The 21,197-nt window shown below is 44.0% G+C and overlaps 1 protein-coding gene and 1 long non-coding RNA gene across 13 annotated transcripts in view; one reads left to right on the top strand and one right to left on the bottom strand.

The window, feature by feature from the left end:
- Positions 1-21,197, top strand: part of CYRIA (CYFIP related Rac1 interactor A) — a 78,851-nt gene that overhangs the window by 50,319 nt on the left and 7,335 nt on the right. For 7 of the 12 annotated variants that reach the window (XM_075923457.2, XM_075923462.2, XM_075923463.2 and 4 more), the window contains 6 exons: positions 16,581-16,702; positions 17,925-18,030; positions 19,030-19,166; positions 19,249-19,326; positions 19,604-19,720; positions 19,805-19,884. In XM_075923457.2, coding sequence (XP_075779572.1) covers positions 16,581-16,702; positions 17,925-18,030; positions 19,030-19,166; positions 19,249-19,326; positions 19,604-19,720; positions 19,805-19,884 — 640 coding nt within the window. Of the gene's footprint in view, positions 1-16,580; positions 16,747-17,924; positions 18,031-19,029; positions 19,167-19,248; positions 19,327-19,603; positions 19,721-19,804; positions 19,885-21,197 lie in introns of all 12 variants that reach the window. The other 5 variants (XM_075923469.2, XM_075923466.2, XM_075923468.2 and 2 more) reach the window with 2 other exon arrangements.
- Positions 281-8,276, bottom strand: LOC142827763 (uncharacterized). The gene is made up of 5 exons (XR_012902501.2): positions 8,147-8,276; positions 7,939-8,057; positions 6,075-6,170; positions 5,516-5,651; positions 281-1,293 (listed from the first exon to the last, which is right to left on the bottom strand). It is a non-coding gene; the product is annotated as an uncharacterized LOC142827763 (long non-coding RNA).

Here is a 21,197-nt window from a genome sequence, read left to right on the forward strand (position 1 = left end):
TCCATAGCTGTTGTTTTTGGATTGACCAGTCATTCTGTAATTTGATAGTAGCAGGGCATCTTCACTTAAGGAATTGAAAAATCCTACTACGTAATTTTCCACAGAGGACTTCAATCTGTTTCCAACTGCTCTTCCTTTTCATCAGCTGAAGGCTCTTATTTTTATCTGGATCACTTATCTCCTGCCTACTCCTTACATCTTTTTGTCCTCTGTGTGTCAAATTCTTTTGACATAAAATACTTGATTCTGCTATGCTAGATATTTGAAAAATGAGCTGGGGACTCTTGAATATTTGTGTGAAAATTCACAAAACAGCCCTTTTCAAATCAAAATTTGTAAAATGTTATCTAGCTTTACAGTTGATTGAAAATGGGGTTAAAGCAGGAATGGGCAATAATTTTAATGGGGGGCCACTCCCAAGAATTTGGTAAGTGGTCAAGGGCTGCACTTTTGTCCAGTGTTTGGGACAACGGGTGAGATGTAGAAGGGAGCTTGGGATAGAGGAGAGGAGTGTAGGAGAGAGTGAGGTCTAAGAAGGAGTTTGGGTGAAGAAGGGGGTTATTATCTGGGGAAGGGGCTTGGGGTGAATGGTCCAGGATGGGTTATGGGTGCAAGAGAGGATTCTGGCCTGGGGGAGGGCTTCAGAAGGGGGTGCAGGGTCTGGGAGGGAGTTGTGACTTGGAGAAAGTGGGGAGAGGGGATAGCCTTGGGCATGTAGTTGGATGGATAGAGGGGGTGGGATGCCAGAGTCAGGCTCTGCCTGGGAGGTGATTACCTAGGTGGCTTTCAGTCAGCAGCTCTGCAGGAACCCTGCTTATGTGCTGGGTGGGCTGCTCCATGTGGCCCTGCTGCAGCACGGGGAGGGGTGAGGAGAGTGAGGAGGCTTCATTCACTGCCCTTGTCTTCAGTAAGATTTCTCAGTTCTTCTTCGAGGATGTCCCCGCGGGTGCTCCACTATGGATGCTGGGCTTGCCCCGGCGCCGCAGACGGAAGCTTGTTAGGAGCAGTATTCAGCCGGACTAAGCATGTGCCGTGAGGCTCGCGGCTTTCGCGCTCTTTTCCTTGGCGCGTGGTCTGGCCTCCCGTCAATTCTTCAAGACCGCCTTAGGCTGCAGATGCTTGTAACTGCGCTCCTCACTTTAACCTCTGGAGGCTAGTCTTGCTGTAGCCTCTCGCTGTTCTTAACTTCTCCCTTCTCCTTTCCCCCCTCTGCCCCATAAGTTTAAAAAAAACCACGTTAACAGCGCTCCGTCCCTCTCAGCTGTTTTCCCGACTGTCTTCTGTATATAATTGCTGGTTTAAAAAAAAAAAAAAAAGAACACTAAGAACAAACTACTACTACTTCTACATTAAGAGAAAGTGAGAAACTCACTTCTCCCTGACTTCGGGAAGGAGCCTGTCACCACGGAATCAAACTGGCATGTCGACCGCTTCAAGAAATGCGGCTCTTGCCGGGAGGCAATGTCTGCCTCTGACGGCCACGCAGAGTGCATAAAATGCCTGGGCGAAACTCACGTTCCTCAGAAATGCACTCGTCGTAAATTAACCTCCAGGGCTAGAAAGGACAGGGAGAGGAGGCTGCGGATGCTCCTCTTTGATTCAGCCCTGCAGCCACAGCGAAATGACACCGGGGATCAGCCCCCTAAGAGGTGAGCTTCATCCCCCGCTGCCTCTGGCCAGAAGACCAGGCTCTCCCCTACTAGATCGTTGCCACCTGCTTTACGTGGCAGGGAGAGCCAGGGAGACAGACCAGGAACGTCCGGCATTGTAAAGCCGCGTGCCTCAGCCAAATGTCCGTGGGAGCCTCCAAAGACCGGTATCACAGGTGCCGCCGGCTCAGCCCGCATCTGTGCCACCAGCACCGACCCCTGAGCCACCAATGAGTGCTCCCCCGGAACAACCAGGGACGGTGCCGGCACCTGCACCGCCTTCTAACCACCTTGTGGTGCCAGAGCTCTCAGTGCCGATGCGCCTGATCTCCCCCGCAGCACTGGCTCCTGCGATCTCTCAACTGCCGGCACCAGGGACTGCAGCGCATACTGGCACCTCTGCCCACGCCGCTCATGCTGGAGCGATGAGCCCTGCTCCTCTCTTTTCACACCAGAGCCGCTCTCGCTCCCTCCTCTTCTCCCTGGCACTATCAGCATCTCCTCCAGCATGGCACTCCCCATACTACCGTGGGAGCCACCGCAGGTCTTCTCCTGCCCCGTCCAGGCTCCTATCTCCATTCCTGGCTGCTGGACCCTCTCATCAAAGAGATGATGACAGACGACTCTCTCTTTCCTGCATCCTCCAGGGCGTCATACAACCGCTCTCTCTCACCATACTCTCCACGCAGTCATCGGTATCGTTCGCATACCCGCTATCTGGACAGATGCTCATCGCATGACCAGTTTTATCATTACAACAACCGTTACTCCAGAGACTCTCGCAGCAGGTACTCTTATCGCTCACGATTTACACATGGCTATGCTTCATCCAGGCTCTCCCCAACTCCAGCTCCACTCACCCCACTGGAACGGACGGCTTCGTCTTCTCAGCTTCCATCTGAGTCAGAGCACGTTCCTTTCGCGGACCAACCAACTGGGCTTTCTCCACCTCATTCCTCGCTGCCACACGAAGCACTCACTCCAGGCAATGCCTCCCCTCCTGATGATCTCCGTCATTTCCAGGAGTTATTTAAACAGGTAGCCATCACCCAGGAGATACCATTGCAGGAGATTAAGGACAAACAGCATAAACTCTTCAGGAACCTCCAGCCCCAGCACAGGTCTCGCCTGGCCATTCCCCTCAATGAGGGCATTCTGGAAATTGCCAACGAAATATGGCACACTCCGGCGTCCGCTCTACCGACTAACAAAAGAGCTGACAGAGTATTTCATGCCTCCTAAAGGGATGGAATTCCTCTTTGCCCATCCCAAGCCAAACTCCTTAGTCGTTGATGCAGCCCAACAGAGGGTGAAGGCCCCACATTTCAAACAGGCTTCTGAGAAGGACATGAAGAGGCTGGACCTCCTAGTCAGAAAGGTCTATACGGCTGCAACTTTGCTCCTGAGAATTGCCAATTATTCGACGCACCTCTCTAACCTCACCTTTGACACCTTTTCATGCTTGACTCCTCTCATGGGCCACTTGCCAGACTCAAAGAAATCCATACTGAAGTCTATTATTCAAGAAGGCTATACATCAGTGCGAACGTCCCTTCAAATGGCTATGGACGTCGCCAACACTGCTGCACGCTCTATGGCTACCGCTATAGTTATGCACAGAGCATCGTACCTTCAAGCGGCAGGGGTCCCTAAGGAACTCCAGACTAAGGTCGAGGACTTACCCTTTGACAAAGACAAGCTTTTTGCGGCAAACACAAACACGGTCCTACACTCATCCAAGGACTCCCGAAAGACCCTCCGAACGTTAGGGATTTATACACCCGCCCTTCAGGAGGCGCCGATACACGCCATACCAACGTAGGTACGACTACTCCTACATTAAACACCAATGGCAACAGCAACACCAGCAACAAAGGGCCTTCGATAACCAACGCTCGTGCCAGAGGCCTCAACGCCGCCGCAACGCAAATGGCAGGCCAAACATTCCCCCCCAACAATAAGCAGCAAGTTTGATGCTTTGGTCAGGGGCGGGCAAGCAAACAGTCACAGGCAGTACCATGAATCGTCCTACCCACCCTTTTCACCATCGGTTGAGGTCCTTTTTCCATCAATGGGCCAGAATCATCACAGACAGATGGGTACTTGAAATTGTTCAGACGGGTTACCCCATTCCCCTTACCTCAATTCCGCCAACCACCCCCCCACTCCATCCCTTTTCAGGGACCCCTCTCACGAGGCCCTCCTATGAGCGGAAGTCGACCGCCTTCTTTCACTGGGTGCCATAGAACCAGTCCCAAATGACTTCAAAAACAGGGGCTTCTACTCCCATTATTTCCTCACCTAGGGTACGTCTAGTCTACATGGCTCCGTCAATGGAGCCATGTAGATTTGTTTGTTCGGCAAAGGGAAATGAAGCCACGATTTAAATAATCGCGGCTTCATTTAAATTTAAATGGCTGCCCCGCTCTGCCGATCAGCTGTTTGTGGGCAGATCGGGGCAGTTTGGATGCTCCCCTGTCGACATGAAAGCCCTTTATCGACTTCCCCAGTAAACCTCATCCTATGAGGCATAACGGGGAGGTCAATAAAGGGCTTTCAGGTCGGCGCGGGAGCGTCCAGACTAGCGCACAGAGCCGACAAACAGCTGATCAGCTGTTTGTCGGCTCAGCACGGCAGCCATTTAAATTTAAATGAAGTCGTGATTATTTAAATAGCGACTTCATTTCCCTTTGCCTATCAGCCTAATCTACATGGCTCCATCAATGGAGCCATGTAGTTTAGATACATCCCCAGAAAAGATCTGGAGGCTGGCGTCCCATCCTAGACCTCCGCCAGCTGAACAAATTCCTGCGGAAACAGCAATTCAAAATGATCACCTTAACTGCCATAATTCCCTCACTAGACCACCAAGACTGGTTTGCCTCCCTCGACCTCCAGGACCTTCCACATCCCTATCCATCCAGCTCAAAGAAGATTCCTGTGGTTTGTCGTCGGAAAAGATCACTTCCAATATAAAGTACTTCCTTTCGGACTCTCTTCGGCCCCCCGGGTATTCTCAAAGGTCTTAGCAGTAGTCGCAGCCTTCCTTTGATGGCATCTTCCCGTACTTGGACAACTGCCTACTCCAGCCTCCTTCAGCACTCGAGGTCTCCCTCATGGTCCAACTCACCCGGCAAGTTTTCCAGTCGCTTGGTCTCCTTCTCAACGAGCAAAAGTCCATTTTACACCTGACCCAGAACCTCGAGTTCATAGGTGCCCACCTGGAATCGCTAGAAGGCAGAGCCTTTCTACCTCTCCAAAGATTTCAAACCATCCAGGACCTAATTCATATCATTTCCCTCAGCCTCGCCATTCCACTCATAACATGCCTCAGACTAAGGGGCCATATGGCCGCCATGACGTACGTGGTCAAATACGCAAGACTACACTTTTGCACACTCCAATACTGGCTGACACTGGTCTACAACCACACCAGATATGACCTTCACAGGCCAGTAGCACCTCCACCTTCCATCACACGGTCACTCTGATGGTGGACCAGCCGCAAGAATCTTCTATTGGGGTACCCTTCCATCAGCAACAACCCCTCCATCAAATCACGACAGACACCTTCCTGTTAGGATGGGGTGCACACATGGGACCTCTCTCAGTACAGGGCCAATGGTCCCCACGTGAAGCACGACTACATATACATCTCTTAGAACTATGCGCCATCTTCAACGCCTGCAAATCCTTCCTCAAACACATCCAGAGCACCATGATGAGGATACTCACGGACAATGTCACGGCCATGTATTATGTCAATTGCCAGGATGGCGCTCGCTCCCCTTCTTTGTGCACGGAGGCTATCCGCTTCTGGAATTGGTGCATTCGCCATGGACTAACACCTACGACATCTTGCTTACCTGGCACCACGAACGTGACTGCAGACTTCTTAAGCAGGCATTTTGATGCAAAACACGAGTGGGAATTGCACGACGGTATCCTACTAGAGCTCTTCCAATGCTGGGGGACTCCCACAGTGGATCTCTTCGCAACATCCTGCAATGTAAAATTCCACGAGTTCTGCATCCGAGCGGGTCTCGGTCACTTATCCATGGGGGATGCTTTTCTTATCAGCTGGAACGGACCCCTGCTATACGCTTTCCCTCCCATACCACTGATCCCGCGGGTCCTTCAAAAAGTGAAAGCGGACAGGGCGAGGCTCATTCTCATAGCACCAGCTTGGCCTCGCCAGCACTGGTTCCCCTTCCTCCACCGCCTGTCTGCGCGTGCACCGCTTCACCTCCCAACACTTCCAAACCTGCTCACTCAGAACCAAGGACACCTGGTACACCCCCAGATACACACCCTGAACCTGACAGCATGGCTCTTCACTGGCTGAACCCATTCGAATCACTTTGCTCGGCACCAGTCCAACGCGTCTTTATACACAGTACATGACAAGCCATGAGGAAAACTTACCTTCATAAGTGGTGCAGATTCACCTCCTCGTGTGTCACGAACCACCACGTTCCGAAACGTGCATCTATTCCACTGGTGCTGGACTACGTGATGCACCTGAAAGACACAGGACTGGCATTAGCTTCAATCAGGGTACATTTGGCAGCGATCTCGGCTTTTCCACCATCTGTGGATGGCGTTTCCATCTTCGCCCACACTACCACAAAGAGCTTTCTCAAGGGCCTCGCCAACATAACCCCACCGCATGACCCAGTATCGCCGATGTGGAACCTGGATATAGTCCTCGATGCCCTAATGAGGCCATCGTTCGAGCCTCTGGTGACTGTACCCTTACATCTTCTCACTATGAAAATGATCTTCTTACTTGTCATAACATCAGCTACGCCACCATACACAATCTTTCTCAAAGATGGGATAGTGTTGAGACTGCACCCAAAATTCATACCTAAGGTTGTTTCCCATTTCCATGTCAACGAGCCAGTAATCCTACCAGTTTTTTTCCCAAAGCCCCGTTCCTTACCACGGGAAGCGGCCCTACGGTCCCTGGATGCCCGGAGGGCCCTAGCTTTTTATATAGACCACACCAGTCCCTTTAGACATACGGACCACCTATTTGTTTCCTTGGCACATAGGTCGAAAGGTCAACCGTTATCTTCCCAGAGGATTTCAAACCTTATAGCCTCATGCATAACACAATCTTATGCAGCAAAGCACTTATCCCTTCCCGCCCAACCACACGCCTACTCTACCAGGGCCAAGGCGACCTCGACAGCCTTCCTTAAAGGGGTCCCCCACAAGGATATTTGTAGGATGGCCACCTGGTCATCACACCAAACCTTTGCCAAACATTACTCTATATCTTCGGGCATTCGCTCCGATGGGGCACTGGCGACTGCGGCGCTCTCCACAGCGGATAAATAGGGACTTGTTTGCTCTCCTTCCGTTCTGGTGACCACTGCTATGCAGTCACCCATAGTGGAGCACCCACGGGGACATCCTCGAAGTTGAAAGCGAAGTTACTCACCTCCGGTGCAGTAACTGTCGTTCTTCGAGATGGTGTCCCCGCGGGTGCTCCACTACCCGCCCTCCTCCCCTCTTACAGACTCCGAGGCAAGGAGGACTCCAAAAACACAAGAGAAAAGGAGGACTCCAAAGAGGGGAGGAGGGCGGGTAGTGGAGCACCAGTGGGGACACCATCTCGAAGAACGACAGTTACTGCACTGGAGGTGAGTAACTTTGCTTTCCTATTGGCTGGAACCTGGCCAATGACAGCTGAGCGTTTTTGCTACTGGGTGGAGACAGCGTGTGATGCTCCTCCCTGCCCAAACTGCTTAGCAATTAGCAGCCTGCTGTTTAAAGCATCTGCAGCTGCTCTGTAGTAAAGGTGCTGGTGAGGTGGCAGCACTGCCATGTTGAAATGTCAACATTTCACACAAAAAGTTGACCAATTCCATTTTCTTAATTTTCATCTGTGACTTTCAGGTACAGAAAAATCTTTACCTCTCATTTTTTGTTTTGTTTTTTGTTTACACAACTAGCTATCTGATCAGTTTGAGTTATGTGGAAGTTTTTTGTGTGTGTGTGTGTGTGTGTGTGTGTGTGTGTGTGTGTGTGCCTGCGTTATATTTACAAGGAAGCATACTTCTGATCTGCAGATAGAAATAAGAGCTATGAGGGTAATATTTTAAAATTGCCATTATACTTATATGTAATAGTGTCTTGCAAGCAAAGGGAGTTCAGCATACACAGGAGTAGTTTTCCTGAGTCAGGCAGGTACTGTGATTTGTGATCAGTGCCAAAAGCACCTAGACAAATTAAAATTGTAGACACGGAAAAATTAAAGCTGTTTAATCACAGCACATACCTCAATATAACACTTGAGTCGATTCTGCAGCTTCCATTATCATCTTTCACTCCAAACTTGAAATCAAATATCAGTGCCCAAGACAGTGCTGTGCCACTTCAGGAAGCAAGTCTTGTCTCCTATGAGTGGGGGAAAAAGTCATTTCAAAAGCCTTGCAGATAAATGTAAGCCATATCATTTTAATAAACGACTGCCAGGATAATCTTACTTTACTTCCAGCATTAAAAGAAATGAGCATTCTTGAAACGTTTGCATCACCAATACCTCGTTTTCTCATTCAAACAGATTTGGATTTGGATTAATTATACACCTTATATACGTCTTCTCCTTATCCCACCACATTTTGAGTTTAATGGAATAAATTATACGGAGCCGCAACTCATATGGCTTCCTATTGGTCATGTGACTCTTAGGTATCGCAACTTAAAGACTTTCATTGGCACTTACTGTGAATTCCCTAATATGTATTTTGTTAATTCAAGGGGCATTGTATTGTTTGGGTCTGGCCAAGTTTAAATTAAGGGCTAATAGACTGAACTTGAGTACCTGAGGCTGTTCTCAGCAGGCTCTGACTTTTCTTTCTCATAAAGGATTTATTACCAGACTTTACTGTTGCCCATGGAGGCCCTTCTTCAAGGAGTACAAAGAAAGCATTAAAAAAAAAAACTTGTTGCAAATTCTTAGTGTATACTTGGGAGTCTCCTTAAAGTAACAGAGTCAATTTTGAACATGGAAGGAGTTCTATTTTACAGCAGTTGTGCATGTTACTGTGTGTGTGTGTGTGTGTGTGTGTGTGTGTGTGTGTGTGTTTGTGTTGTGTGTGGTTTTTTTTTCTTGAGCAGGTCCCCTCTCCCATGTACTGCTTCTCCCCTTTCCCCTTTAAAAATACCTTTCATTGTTTTTGAAAGCAGGGGAACTTCCAAAATCCCAGAACTCAATGTAACTTAAACAGTGCCCTGCTGAACTTGACATTTCATTTTTGAACTGTTAGCCAATATTGTTTTTATTTCTATTCAGATAGCTTTCATAAAATATGATGAACTTTGTAATGACAGCCCAGAGCATTTAGGGCTGTTAGTATAGATAACCATTTTATTCCCAAGACATGCTAAACTTAAGACAAACAATTTCAAATTAGATGGTCTCAGTTCTGTATTTAAGCACCTAAGGAATGAGCCTGTTTTTTTTTTTTTCTTCCAAGCCAATGATAATTGTGGGTGTTCAACATCTTGGAAAATCAAGCAGGCTGATTAGCTGCCTAAATGGGAATTTGTGCCTAATTTGAGATACTAGAGTCTTAAAATTTGACTCTTCTGAACTCCTTTTAAAAAATAAAAAAACCAACAACTGGTACTCTGTTTCCAAGACCTTTTTTATTCATATCTCAGTGAATGTAGTAGTAAATATCTGTAGTACATCACAGTCTAGCATCTTAACATAGTTGGAACTTACGCTCCTTCTACTTCCCTCATATCTACACAATGAAGGCTGGAGAGTGTGCAGATGCTGAAAAGGTTTGACCCGGTCCTTCACCTAGACTTGCACATTTGTAGCTTCACACAGAGGAATGTAGTTATCCCCAGGGCCGGACCGAGCCATTCCAGCGCCCAGGGCAGACAGTTTAATTGCGCCCCGGGTTGGGGGAGGGCACATGCTCGGCCCTGTCCCCACCTGGTGCATGGAGGAGGGTGCGCGGAGCTGGCGGTAGCAGGATGCACGTGCCCGGCCTAGCCCAGCTACCGCCGCTGGCACACAGCCCAGGGCAGGCTGAACCTGGCCGTGCAGGACCCCGCGGCTGCAGGGGGAAGGGTGCTGCTGGCCAGCACTGCAGGGGTTAATGCAGCCCCCGCTCTGCGTGGCCGCTGCAGGGTGGCCACTGGGAGCTGTAGCAGCCCACGAGCCGGGCACGGGGTGCCTGATGGCAGCTATAAAGGACGCTGCATGCCCCTTTACAGCTGCTATCAGGCGCCCCCCCATAGGTTGGCGCTCCGGGAAGCTGCTCGGCTATCCCATGCCTTAATCCGGCCCTGGTTATCCCAGGAATCCCAGGTTTTGTTACTTTGCAAAAGCATTGTAGCCAGGAAGTAATGTTGGTTATAGTGTTCCCTTAATGGGTTCCTGGGTACCTCTGTTCAATGGAGGTACCGGAGCTACTTAAAGTTCAAGAAATTGGCATGCAGGTGATGTAGACTTCCTAGACTCTGAAAACACAGACGTGTAAAGTCATTTAACATACATAAAAGTGCTTTTAAGTGACTCTAATTTCTCCCTTAAGTTTTCCTTCAGTCTTTCAAAAAAATCCTTGGGAAAGGTGCATTCGTCCTTGCCAAGACCAACAAATTTAGAATTCATTGGGAACGCTTTGTTTGGAGGTAGAGCCAGAAAAAGTGAAACCGCTACCTCTTACTTTTTTTGTAAATACATCCTTGAGATACCTCTGCTGAAAACATCAAAAAAATCCCATTGTACATGATCGTACACAAGAAATTTCAAGTAGCTTGGTTTTATTTGACTAATAAACTAATTTGGGGAAAAGAAATTCATGTAATTTAGAGTCCTCTTTGCTACAACAAATATTCTTGGGGTAACTAAAACTATCTTTTGTCTAATTCTTTTGATACATGAGGGGAATCAATGTTGCTGTGATGTTAAAATTTATGACTACAGCATACATACGGTATCTTGCATTCTATTCTGTTCTTTGTCCACAATACAAATTCTTAACAGCAAGATCTATTGATTGGCTTTATTATCCCCATAGCCTATAATTTGAGTGATATCCAGTCACTTGTACCAGCTTCACCAGAAAAACAATCCTTTGTATATTTGACTGATGAGCAAAGCCCTGCTAGACAGTGGCATTTTCACAGCTAACATTGATGCATATGTAGCAGTTGCTACACTTCCAGCTACTGCATGGCCTGAGGCAGATCTTTTGAATCCTGAATATTACACCCTGAGAAAACTGAGGGCAAATTGTCCCCTCTACCCCGCCTGTGTAGAAGGAGGAGACAGAGAGCTTTTCTTCAGAAATGTCTGACTTCGTGGTTTATAGGTAAATTGGCATGGATTATCTCTCCTACTTTCGAGACCATTAGAACCCCATGGCAGGCATTTTGAGTCACATTTCATAGAGGCAGCACCTATACATAGGGTAAGTGATTACTACCATCCTGTTCATGACTAGTTGGTTGAATAACAACATCCTTGCATCTTCCTGTCTATCTCTAATGGGACTGACAGAGTATCTTCTTTCAAGGGTTTGCACTAGTTGTTTTCCACCTTCCTCAGGATGATTTGCAGTGGGGAGGCTGTAAGAGGCAAAGCCAAATTAGCCAAGCAGTGTTCTGATACAGGATTTACCAGTTAATAGTAATGGTAATTCATATTAGACAAGCAAAACTTGAAGCTGGTGAAGAAGAGCTCACTTCTTTGTCTATTTTATTTCCTGGAAGAGAGAAGTAGCAAACTTTCAGTGATAAACATGTAGGCAATTAGACTAAGTGCAGGTGTTTCAAGTGATGGTGATGGTGTCATATTGAGGGCAGTTGCATCTAGCACAGGTGCTTGCTGGCTCTCATGGCTGTGGCTGTGTTTATCAAAATTTTAAAGTAGAACCTAGAAGTTACGAACACCCTCTGGAATGGAAGTTCATATTTCTCAATGTCCACAACTTTGAACCAAACGTTATGGTTATTATTTCAGACGTTTACAACTGAATAGTAACTGAATAAAGTTTTGAATCTTTACTGTGCAGAATAATAATGCTGCTTTTAAACATTTTAAATGAAACCAGCACAGAACGTTTCCTTATTTTGGCAAAGCTTTTTCAAACATTTCTTTTCTTTAAAATTAATTTACATTTAACACAATACTGTACTGTGTTTACTTTCTCTTTCCCTGCTACTGCTGCCTAATTATGTACTTCCAGTTCCAAATGAGGTGTGTGGTTGACCTCTCAGTTCATAACTCTGGTATTGATAAAACTGTAGTTCTATTATTTATGGAGATTCAGTAGCAACTCTAGGATCTGTTGTATAATGGAGGCAGCTTTTTTAAGGAAAGGTAGACATTAGTTTTCACAAAGTCTGAAGAAGATTGAAAACATTCTAAGATTTGCCATCCTGTCCTCTGCTTGTTTCACCCATAAAAAAGTCCAAGGAAGATCACCTGTCAAGGAGCAGGCCTATAATGTTAGGTTGGGGTTCAGGAATACCTGTTACTCTGAGTCAGAGCACTGAGGCTATGTCTAGATTATATCCCTCTTTTGAAAGTGGGATGTAAATTAGACATATTGAAATTGCAAATGAAGCCGGGATTTGAATTTCCCGTGCTTCATTTGTATAATCACGTCAGTGTTTTTTCAAAAAACATTACTTTGAAAGACAGATTCTTCCGAAAAAGGCTTTTCTTTTTGAAAGAACTGCGTCTAGACTGTGGTTTCGAAATAGTGTTTTTCGAAAAAAAATCATGACGTGATTATGAAAATGAAGTGCGGAACATTCAAATCCTGGCTTCATTTGCATTTCGATATGACTAATTTGTATCCGCCTTTTGAAAGAGGGATGTAGTTTATCTGAATCTGAGTGGATTTTTTAAATTTTAATTAAATCTATTCAGAGGAAAATGAAATATATTTAATGATATTACTTTACTTTTGGTAGTTATCCTCATGAAGAACATGGCCCTAGTCTGTCTTGATCATCTGTCTACATAACAAGTAATCATACACCATATGTACATAAAATGCAGGATAGAAAAAGTAAACTGAATCACTCTGTTTTATCTTACATTTTCAGAAAATGCTTTTTCTTTTTGAAAAGTATATGTATATTTAAAGTAAGTTAAGCCTGCAGCTCTTTGTCCCCTAATCTGTCTCCTAAGGCTGCACTCAGAGGTACATTTTGGACATTTGTTTGATTTAAAGAGTTGCTTTAAAATGCTTTTAAAAATCTTTCAATTGATAGCAGCTATGTTGGAAACTCCTAAGCTCCCTACTTAAATCTGAAAGCAGCTAATTGCCTACAGAGCATGGATTTGTGTGTGTGTGTCCGGGGTTGGGGGAGGGTAAGGGGGGTGTAGGATAGGAAGAAAGCAATTTTATATAGAAAACAAAGTGTAAAATAAAAACTAAATTACAAAACTTCTGAGTAGAAGTCCATTAATTGTTGTGTCCAGTTGTCCAAAGGTCTCAGTTCCACACACTTGTCATGCACTAATGGAATACTTAAATCTCTTCTCTTGTGTATTAATAATTAGCACCTTATTTGTAAATGTTCTGTTTGTTATCATTAGCATAACCTTTACAAAAAAATATGTAGCCATTTACTTTGAATGGACACTGCACCTATTCATCCATCTATTTTCATGATCTGTCACTTTTCAACAAGATGTCAGCTGTTTCTAGTATGCTCAAAAGAGCTCATTGAAATGTTAATGTCTTGTTTGTGCAGAGGTCACAAATTCATTACTATGAGTGTGTCTGCCTGCTTGCATCTTGGGGCAGAGCCAACCCATTAATCATTGGCAGCAGTGGAATACACACCCTTGGATTTCTCTATAGTTTTATCTACCTTCCAATTTTCTGCTGGAGGCAGATAATTTCTGACTAATCATTGGCTCAGTACTGTCTAATTCCCTATGCATCCCCCCCTGCATCCCCCTCCTGTTCTGCAATGTGATTTGTCCTTTTCATATTTGTTCATTTTTTTTAATTGTATCCTTTGGTATATATGGTTGTGACTACTTTCTTCCACTATTTGATCTGAGGAAGTGGGTCTGGCCCACGAAAGCTCATCATCTAATAAACCATCTTGTTAGTCTTTAAAGTGCTACATAGTCCTGTATTTTAATTCCCTATGTTGATTCCAGGCTGCATTTGCTATGGGGAAAGTGTCCCCTCTGCTCCTCTTCTTCTTGTGAAACATTTTGCAGTGGTTAGTGCTCTCCAGTATTCAAAATGATTGAGTTAGGCCAACTAGAGAAGAAAGAAAAATGGCCTGTTACCTGCATTATTAGGGTGTGTGTGCATGCGTGTGTGTGTGCGGGGGGAAGGGATGAGAGGGACTGGCCAGCCCTGTCTTCACAGTACAGTCTCCCTCACAGTACAGTCTGGGTCATGTTACCTAAACCTTACCTGGGCAAGAAAACAGAAAGGCAAATATGGAAAAGCCATCTCTGCTGGGCAATATCTTAGGCTGGATATGGTGACCTTAATCCCTTTCTTCCAATCTGGAAAGGAACTCGGAAAAGCAGCATGTAGGGGCTAGAAACTTGACTCTCCCCATCTCTGTGAGTGTAGTGACACCAGAAGGTTTGTACACCAGGTGACAGGTTGAGGTACTTGGCTTTATAACTCACACCAACATCTATATTTCTAGCTGCAGAATGCATGCTCCTCTCCCTGTAGATTAAGGAAAGAAGGCTTTAGACCCAGCATAGACACCGCCAATACTGGAGAGTGTGATAAGGGACTCTTTAGAAATTATTCCATTCTAATGCTTCTGCGTCTATATCTGAGGTACTTACTAATTTTCCAAACTATAGTGTCCAGGAGAAACGTGAGCTCAGCATGGTCAGGATGTTAAAATGTGATTATCTGCCTAATTGTATAGTCGATACAATTTATATCAACTATATGATTAGTCGATAAACGCTGCTGTGCAGAGCTGCAGTGGCGCTAGCTCCAGGAGCCAGCTGCAGAGCCACCTGCGCTGCTGCTTGCATTTTAAATGTAGTAAGAATCATTGGGCTCTTACTACATTTAAAATGCAGAGGTGCAGCAATCAGCATGAGCCATAACTGCTCGGTCCCAGCTCGCACTGAGTCTAGCAGCCCCTGTCAGTTGCCAGCCCTGGCTGCCACCAACAGGGATGGTGCCGGAGCAGCATCTGTCCATGGCGGCAACTGTGTACAGGACTCATGTATATTTCAAAATTAGAAGCACCAGCAGTAGGAACCGGCGCCAGTGGGGACAGAAGCAGTCCCTGCTCATGCCGTTTCCCTGCTGTGCCTTTGCCTCCCCTGCCTCCTGCAGAGAAGGTGCTGGGGGGAACTGCTTAAAGCCAGTTCCCCCCAGCACAGGCTCCTTCTCCCCCCTCCCTCCCTCTCCCAGATGCAAGTGTGGAGGATAAGCGACTAGTTGAGTGGTTACTCGACTATCTAGTCACTAACATCCCTAAATCGTGTGCAGTGGAAAGGAGTGGGACTTTAAAGAAATCATCCTAAAACCAATGCCTTCCTTGAGAGTCATCAAAAAGACCTATGTGGAAATGGTCTCTTGAGATTATTTAAAATAAATTTCCAACAATTTCTGAGCCCACTTTTATTCCACTCACACCCACCATCCTTCTGAAACAAGATTATTGGGATAGACTTCTAATAGACAATAATTTAAAATTAGCACTGTTTCCCCTATTCACCTTTCACAGAGTTCAACAGAAAATTTCAGGCTTTTAAACGATAGCTAACCTCAGTTGCCTCAGGGCTATAATCATGACTGCCAGCCAGCCATATCTGGTCATGCCAAGTCCATAGTTAACAACAGTGTTAAATAAGTGAAACATAGACTTCAGTTCCTCCATATTGTGAGTATTTGCAAGTGTGTAATCAAAAACTTCAATTTTCTGTAATATAATATTAATCAGCATATGAAAGGAATGGAAGTTTTATATAAATCCCACCATTAAGTACTCCCTTGGGGCAAGAACTCTTTATTCCAGAGTTACAGAGCACAACCTGGAAAACTTCCTTTACCTCCGTACAGCACCACCGGATTGAACCCTTGGAGGAGATGTCTTTTTAAAGTAAATCTGTCTTCAATCATGAGATCTCCCTACTTGAAATCAGACTGATAGTTCTCACTTGTCCAGAATATTCATTCCAAAAGTAAATGTGAGAGATTTTTTTTCTTCTGTTAAGCTTGAAAGTGCAGTCCTTAGAAGAATTTATAATCTTGAGGAATCGATGTCCTGTGCAATACGTTAGATGACTGATCATATGTACATAAATTAACCAAAATTCAACGTATTGGTCCTTAGGTAATGCCATTTTGGGGCAGAACTGTTCTATATGCGTTAGAACCTAGAGGAAACATATAAGTGTAGGACTGAAAGGGACCTCAGTAAGTCATCGAGTCCAGTTAGGTATAAAGTGGGGAGTGGCGACTAAAGAGAGATGCTTGCAAATCTGTGGATATCTGCAAACTTTGTGGCTCATGGATGAATACGGATGTACATTTTGCATCTGTTCAGAGCTCTCTCTAATATAATATACTTAATCTTGGATGCAGGCCCGGCCCTAGGACAAGGCAAGCAATGCAAATGCTTTGTGCCCCCTTGCTTTTGGGGCCCTGCGCTGCTGGGTATTCACCATCCACAAGCTAGGCCTGGAGCCCTGCTCCCAGCATCCTGCCTTGGGTCCCGCAAACCCTTTTGATGGGTCTGCTTGGATGCCTGATTCTGATCTTTTTTCCTTTGATGCAAAGGAATAACTACTTTGAAGTTAGTGGAATCATACCACAATAAAATAAGAATCCATTATGAGTTATCCCGTTGATGTTAACTCCGTAAATAGAACTGAATTATGTTGACATTTGTATTTCATTTGTAATGTGAGGTATATTTGCTTTTTATATTTTGTAGATGCACAGCCAACAGATGGAGAAAAGGAGGTATGGAATCAGATCAATGCAGTCTTACAGGATTCTGAAAGCTTGCTTGCCGATCTTCAGGCTTACAAAGGAGCTGGACAAGAAATAAGAGATGTATGATAATATAGCAATGACAATTCTCTTGAAGAAAAGATCAAGTAATAGCCTGCAGTATTTATTTCTACTTTGCATGCAGACAGTTCACAAAAGATATTTTGTTAAACATAGTCAGTAAAACTACTTATAAAATACATTGGATTGCTTTAACTCTTTCATTGACTCAGAGGTGTAGCTGTGTTAGTTTGTAACTGAAAAAACGAAAACAACAAATGGTCCTGCAGCACCTTAAAGACTAACAAAAAATATTGATAGTATCATGAGCTTTCATGGGCTCAACCCACTTCTTCAGATGATTGGAGCAAGGGGTCTTTCAATGACACCTATTGTGCTGCCACTGGTGTTTCATTTAAACATCTTACTATTAATACTTTGCTTCTCAAAAACACAGTTTATGTACCTTTATGGAGGAGTAAATCAATATGCCTATTGAGAAAAATATTTAAATATCATTAAGGCTCTGTAAAGTCAGAAAATGCAAAATAGTTTCTGATCTATGTATAGTTTCTGTATTCTATGTACTGTCAAATGATACTATAAAATACACTAGTTACAATTCCATATGTATTCCTTAAGCTTCTGAAGTCCTGCAACTATCTGCTAACATTCAGAATTTGTTTTTCTTCTTTTAGCTTTCACTTGACCTAGGCTGTTTGCGAAGATAGGTGTGTCTGTCTTTTACATAAGATATTCATGGTAATCATTAGTGAGAGCAGTTAGTTACTTAACAGCCAAAATCTAAAAGTAGTGGAACAACTCCCATTCACTGTGTAATGATAGAGCTTTGACCTTGTAAACCTCTTTTAGTGTGAATTTAGTACAAGTGACCCCTGTTAATGTTTCTACTGTGGATCCTTTCATCTAGAAGACCATTCCAAAGCATGTTCCTTGATGTGGGTGTTGCATTTTGAATGAATAGTTTAAAAATAGTTCCCAGGACCTCATTAAATGGTATTGTTTCTATAGCAGCTGAAACAGATGTCTTGATATTTTTGTTTTGCTCTTTTTTTGAAAAAGCCCTTGACCTAGTATTTTTTCCTTTTTTTTCCCTTTTATCCAACAGCTTTTTTCCCCTTATAGTTCTAGATTTATTTTAAGAAATATTATTTTAAACCTACCATACCCAGAATCTTCCTGTACCTGTACATCCACAAGAGCCTGGTTTTTTTTTTTTTATCCCAGTGTCCTACAACTATTAACAGTAATATTGTCATTGCAGGCAATACAAAACCCAAATGATATCCAACTTCAAGAAAAAGCTTGGAATTCAGTGTGTCCTCTGGTTCTGAGGCTGAAGCAGTTTTATGAGTTTTCAATTAGGCTAGGTGAGTTACTCTGCATTTGGTTTAACAGAATTTTTTATATATGCAAACATCCAAAGATTTTCTCTTTCTGAAAGCTTAGAGAGTTGAATAGTAATCCGTACCACTAATTTGACTTACAGTGCCTAGATTTCTCTTTTCTGGGAAGACTGTAGATTCTGTTTGCACAAATCTGAACGCAAATTTATCCTGTTGTAATTTTTCCACTTTATTAAAAGCAGCATGAAGCCACATACTTTAACATGTTAAGTTCTGGCCAGCCCTTGAATATGTTTTCACTATCAGTATTGGTTAATTTCCTGAGTTAAGGGTCTATAAATAACTGGGAAAGGAGGTCTGGGTTAGGACTCCTATATGGAATGGGTAACAAATATGGACAACTGTCATGTCCACCTGGCTTAGGTTTGCTCTCCCGAAGCCTGTGTAGGAGATTATCCCTGCATCCTGTATTGCCAGACTCCACACTTTGCATTTGTAACCCTCAGGTTGGATCCCAGTGACCTTGGTGACTAACGGTGAATTATTTTTGGCAGAGGTCCCAGAAGCATCTTTGTATTGAAGGGGGATGGTGACCATTATGGGGAAAGAATGGGAAAGGAAAGGTGGATGAACAGTCTGAGGAACTCTGTGAAATATATCTTAAGTATTTGCGTATGGGGAATTGTGGTCAAATATCAGGGAGGTGGAAGATCTTTTTTGAGAGAGGAGAGAGAATAATAGGATGATGTGAATAATTGTGAGTGATGACAGAGAGTGAGGAGCCACTGTCTTTGTTTTCTCTCATATCTCATTTTAGATTCCTAAGGACAATTACTAATTATGTCCTTAGGTCATCTATGACCTGTGGAGCCCTTCCTCCTTGACAGAATTTTATTTAAAAATCAATTTACAAACATAGCTATATAATGGCATAAAGCATCAAGATAAAATGTGACATTGTTTCTAAAATGCAGAAGACTTGAGTTAGTGCACTGTTTATGCGGGCTTTTTAATCTTCCTTAGAGAAAGCACTACAGAGCTTACTGGAATCATTGACCTGTCCACCCTATACTCCAACTCAACACCTAGAACGAGAACAGGCTCTAGCCAAGGAGTTTGCAGAAATCTTGCATTTTACTCTCCGCTTTGATGAGCTTAAGGTTAGAAATGTTTTTTACATGTACACTGAAACATTTCCTTGTATTTTGAAGTGTTGAATACTGATTCTTTTTATCCATTAAGATGAGAAACCCAGCCATTCAAAATGATTTCAGTTACTACAGACGGACAATAAATCGCAACAGAATAAACAATATGCATGTAAGTAAATGGAACTTGGAAATTTTGTTTGCACTCTGAAGTTCGTAGATGTGCATTCCCACCATTGATGGCATTTTTTTTTTTTGGCTTGGCTTACATGCTATCTACATTAAAACCACATTGTCAACTCCTTACATTGGTGAGCACTCCAGTTAAATCAAAAAAGTTGTATCTTTGGCTGCAATGAGTACATGTATTCATTTTATTTGTTTCTGCCTGCTGGTAACATTTTGAAAAGTGTCATTTATTAATTACTTGTTCTTCATGTTTTCATCAGATAGACATTGAGAATGAGGTAAATAATGAAATGGCCAACAGAATGTCTCTGTTTTATGCAGAAGCCACGCCAATGCTAAAAACTCTCAGCAATGCCACAACATGCTTTGTATCAGAAGTAAGTGCTAGAAAATAGTGCAAAAAACTTAACTTTTCATTGTACAAGTTGGTTTAATGATTGATTTGTGTTTAACTTTTCTAGAACAAAACCCTTCCGATTGAGAATACAACAGACTGTTTAAGTACTATGGCCAGTATATGTAAAGTCATGTTGGAAACACCGTAAGTTATTTATTCCATTTTTTTTGGTCAGTTTAAGTAGCCATGAAGTATGTCAGCAGTTTTTTGAAACCTAAATCTGTATGTATACTGTAAATTAATTCTTAGATTTTTTTAATAAAGCATCCACCCTAGTAGCATATAAGCAGCCTTGCCTCCTATCTTGACTTGTATGAATATTTCTCATTAATAAATTACCATTTTTGCCCAGGGAGGTTCTCAGCAAAGTGACAGATTTGGTACTACTGTGTGGGACTACTTTCATCCATAAAGTTATACACATACTCTGTTTTGCCCGATTGGAAGTCATTGGACATTTCCTTAGAAGATCCACATACTGTTCTGAATGGGGAAATCTTGGTATAGTTTATATCACAAAACAAGATATTTCTCTGTGAGCTGTGCAGTTTGTATAGGTAAACTGATGGCAACAGAGATATTTATGGAGAAGTGTGTGTGTTGGTTTTTCTTTCTTGATCAGTAATCTTGTCTAAATATAATCACCATTTTGCTGTAAACCAACCCAGTTGTGATGCTTGGCCAATTCTACCTTCACTGCAACAGTTCATATAAAAAGTGTATCTAAATAGAAAGCGCAGATGAACTTTAACAAAAAAAAATGTCCAAATGCTCCTCTGCTTTGATGTCTATAAAATGGCTGTACTGACACCATCGCTTATGAAGATGATTATAGTCACTTGCTACATTGTGCTTTTCTCCCCTCCACCAATTTGTATTCATTTCCAGTCAGATTAAGGCAATCTTTGAGCTAGAAACTAGGGATGTTAGATAGCAGGTAATAGAATAGTCGACTCACTGCACAAATTCTTACTAGTTAGTTGACTATTCGATAGTCCCTGGGGGTGAGGCCGGCAGCCAGCACAATCCGGCCCTATGGAGAGCTCCCTGCCACTCTGTGCTGCTGCTTTTGTATCCGAGGCTGCAGCATGAGGTGCCAGGTGGGAGCTGGTCCACGAGCGAACCAAGTTTAAAAACAACTTCCCTCACGGACTGGTTGCCTGCCACACCACGCTGTTGTCTCTGATACAGAGGCTGCAGTCCGGCGTTGGCACCAGTCCCTTCCCCACCCCCTTCCACCGTGCAGACAGAGGCTGCTGGAGTTGGGGGGAGGGCAGGAGAGGCTGCTGTGAAGTAGCCTCTGTCCATGGTGGCTTGGGCTGGCTGCAGACAGAGGCTGCTCCAGCAGCCTATCCACAGGAAATTCAGACACCCTCCGCAGTACCGTCAGGATAGGAGATGTAGGAGAAAGAGAGCCTGAAGCATGGGGTTGGTGCTTGAACCAAAGTAAACAAAAG

This window comes from Pelodiscus sinensis, chromosome 3, assembly GCF_052426305.1.
Source record: "Pelodiscus sinensis isolate ZL-2025 chromosome 3, ASM5242630v1, whole genome shotgun sequence".
Taxonomy (NCBI): Eukaryota; Metazoa; Chordata; order Testudines; family Trionychidae; genus Pelodiscus; species Pelodiscus sinensis.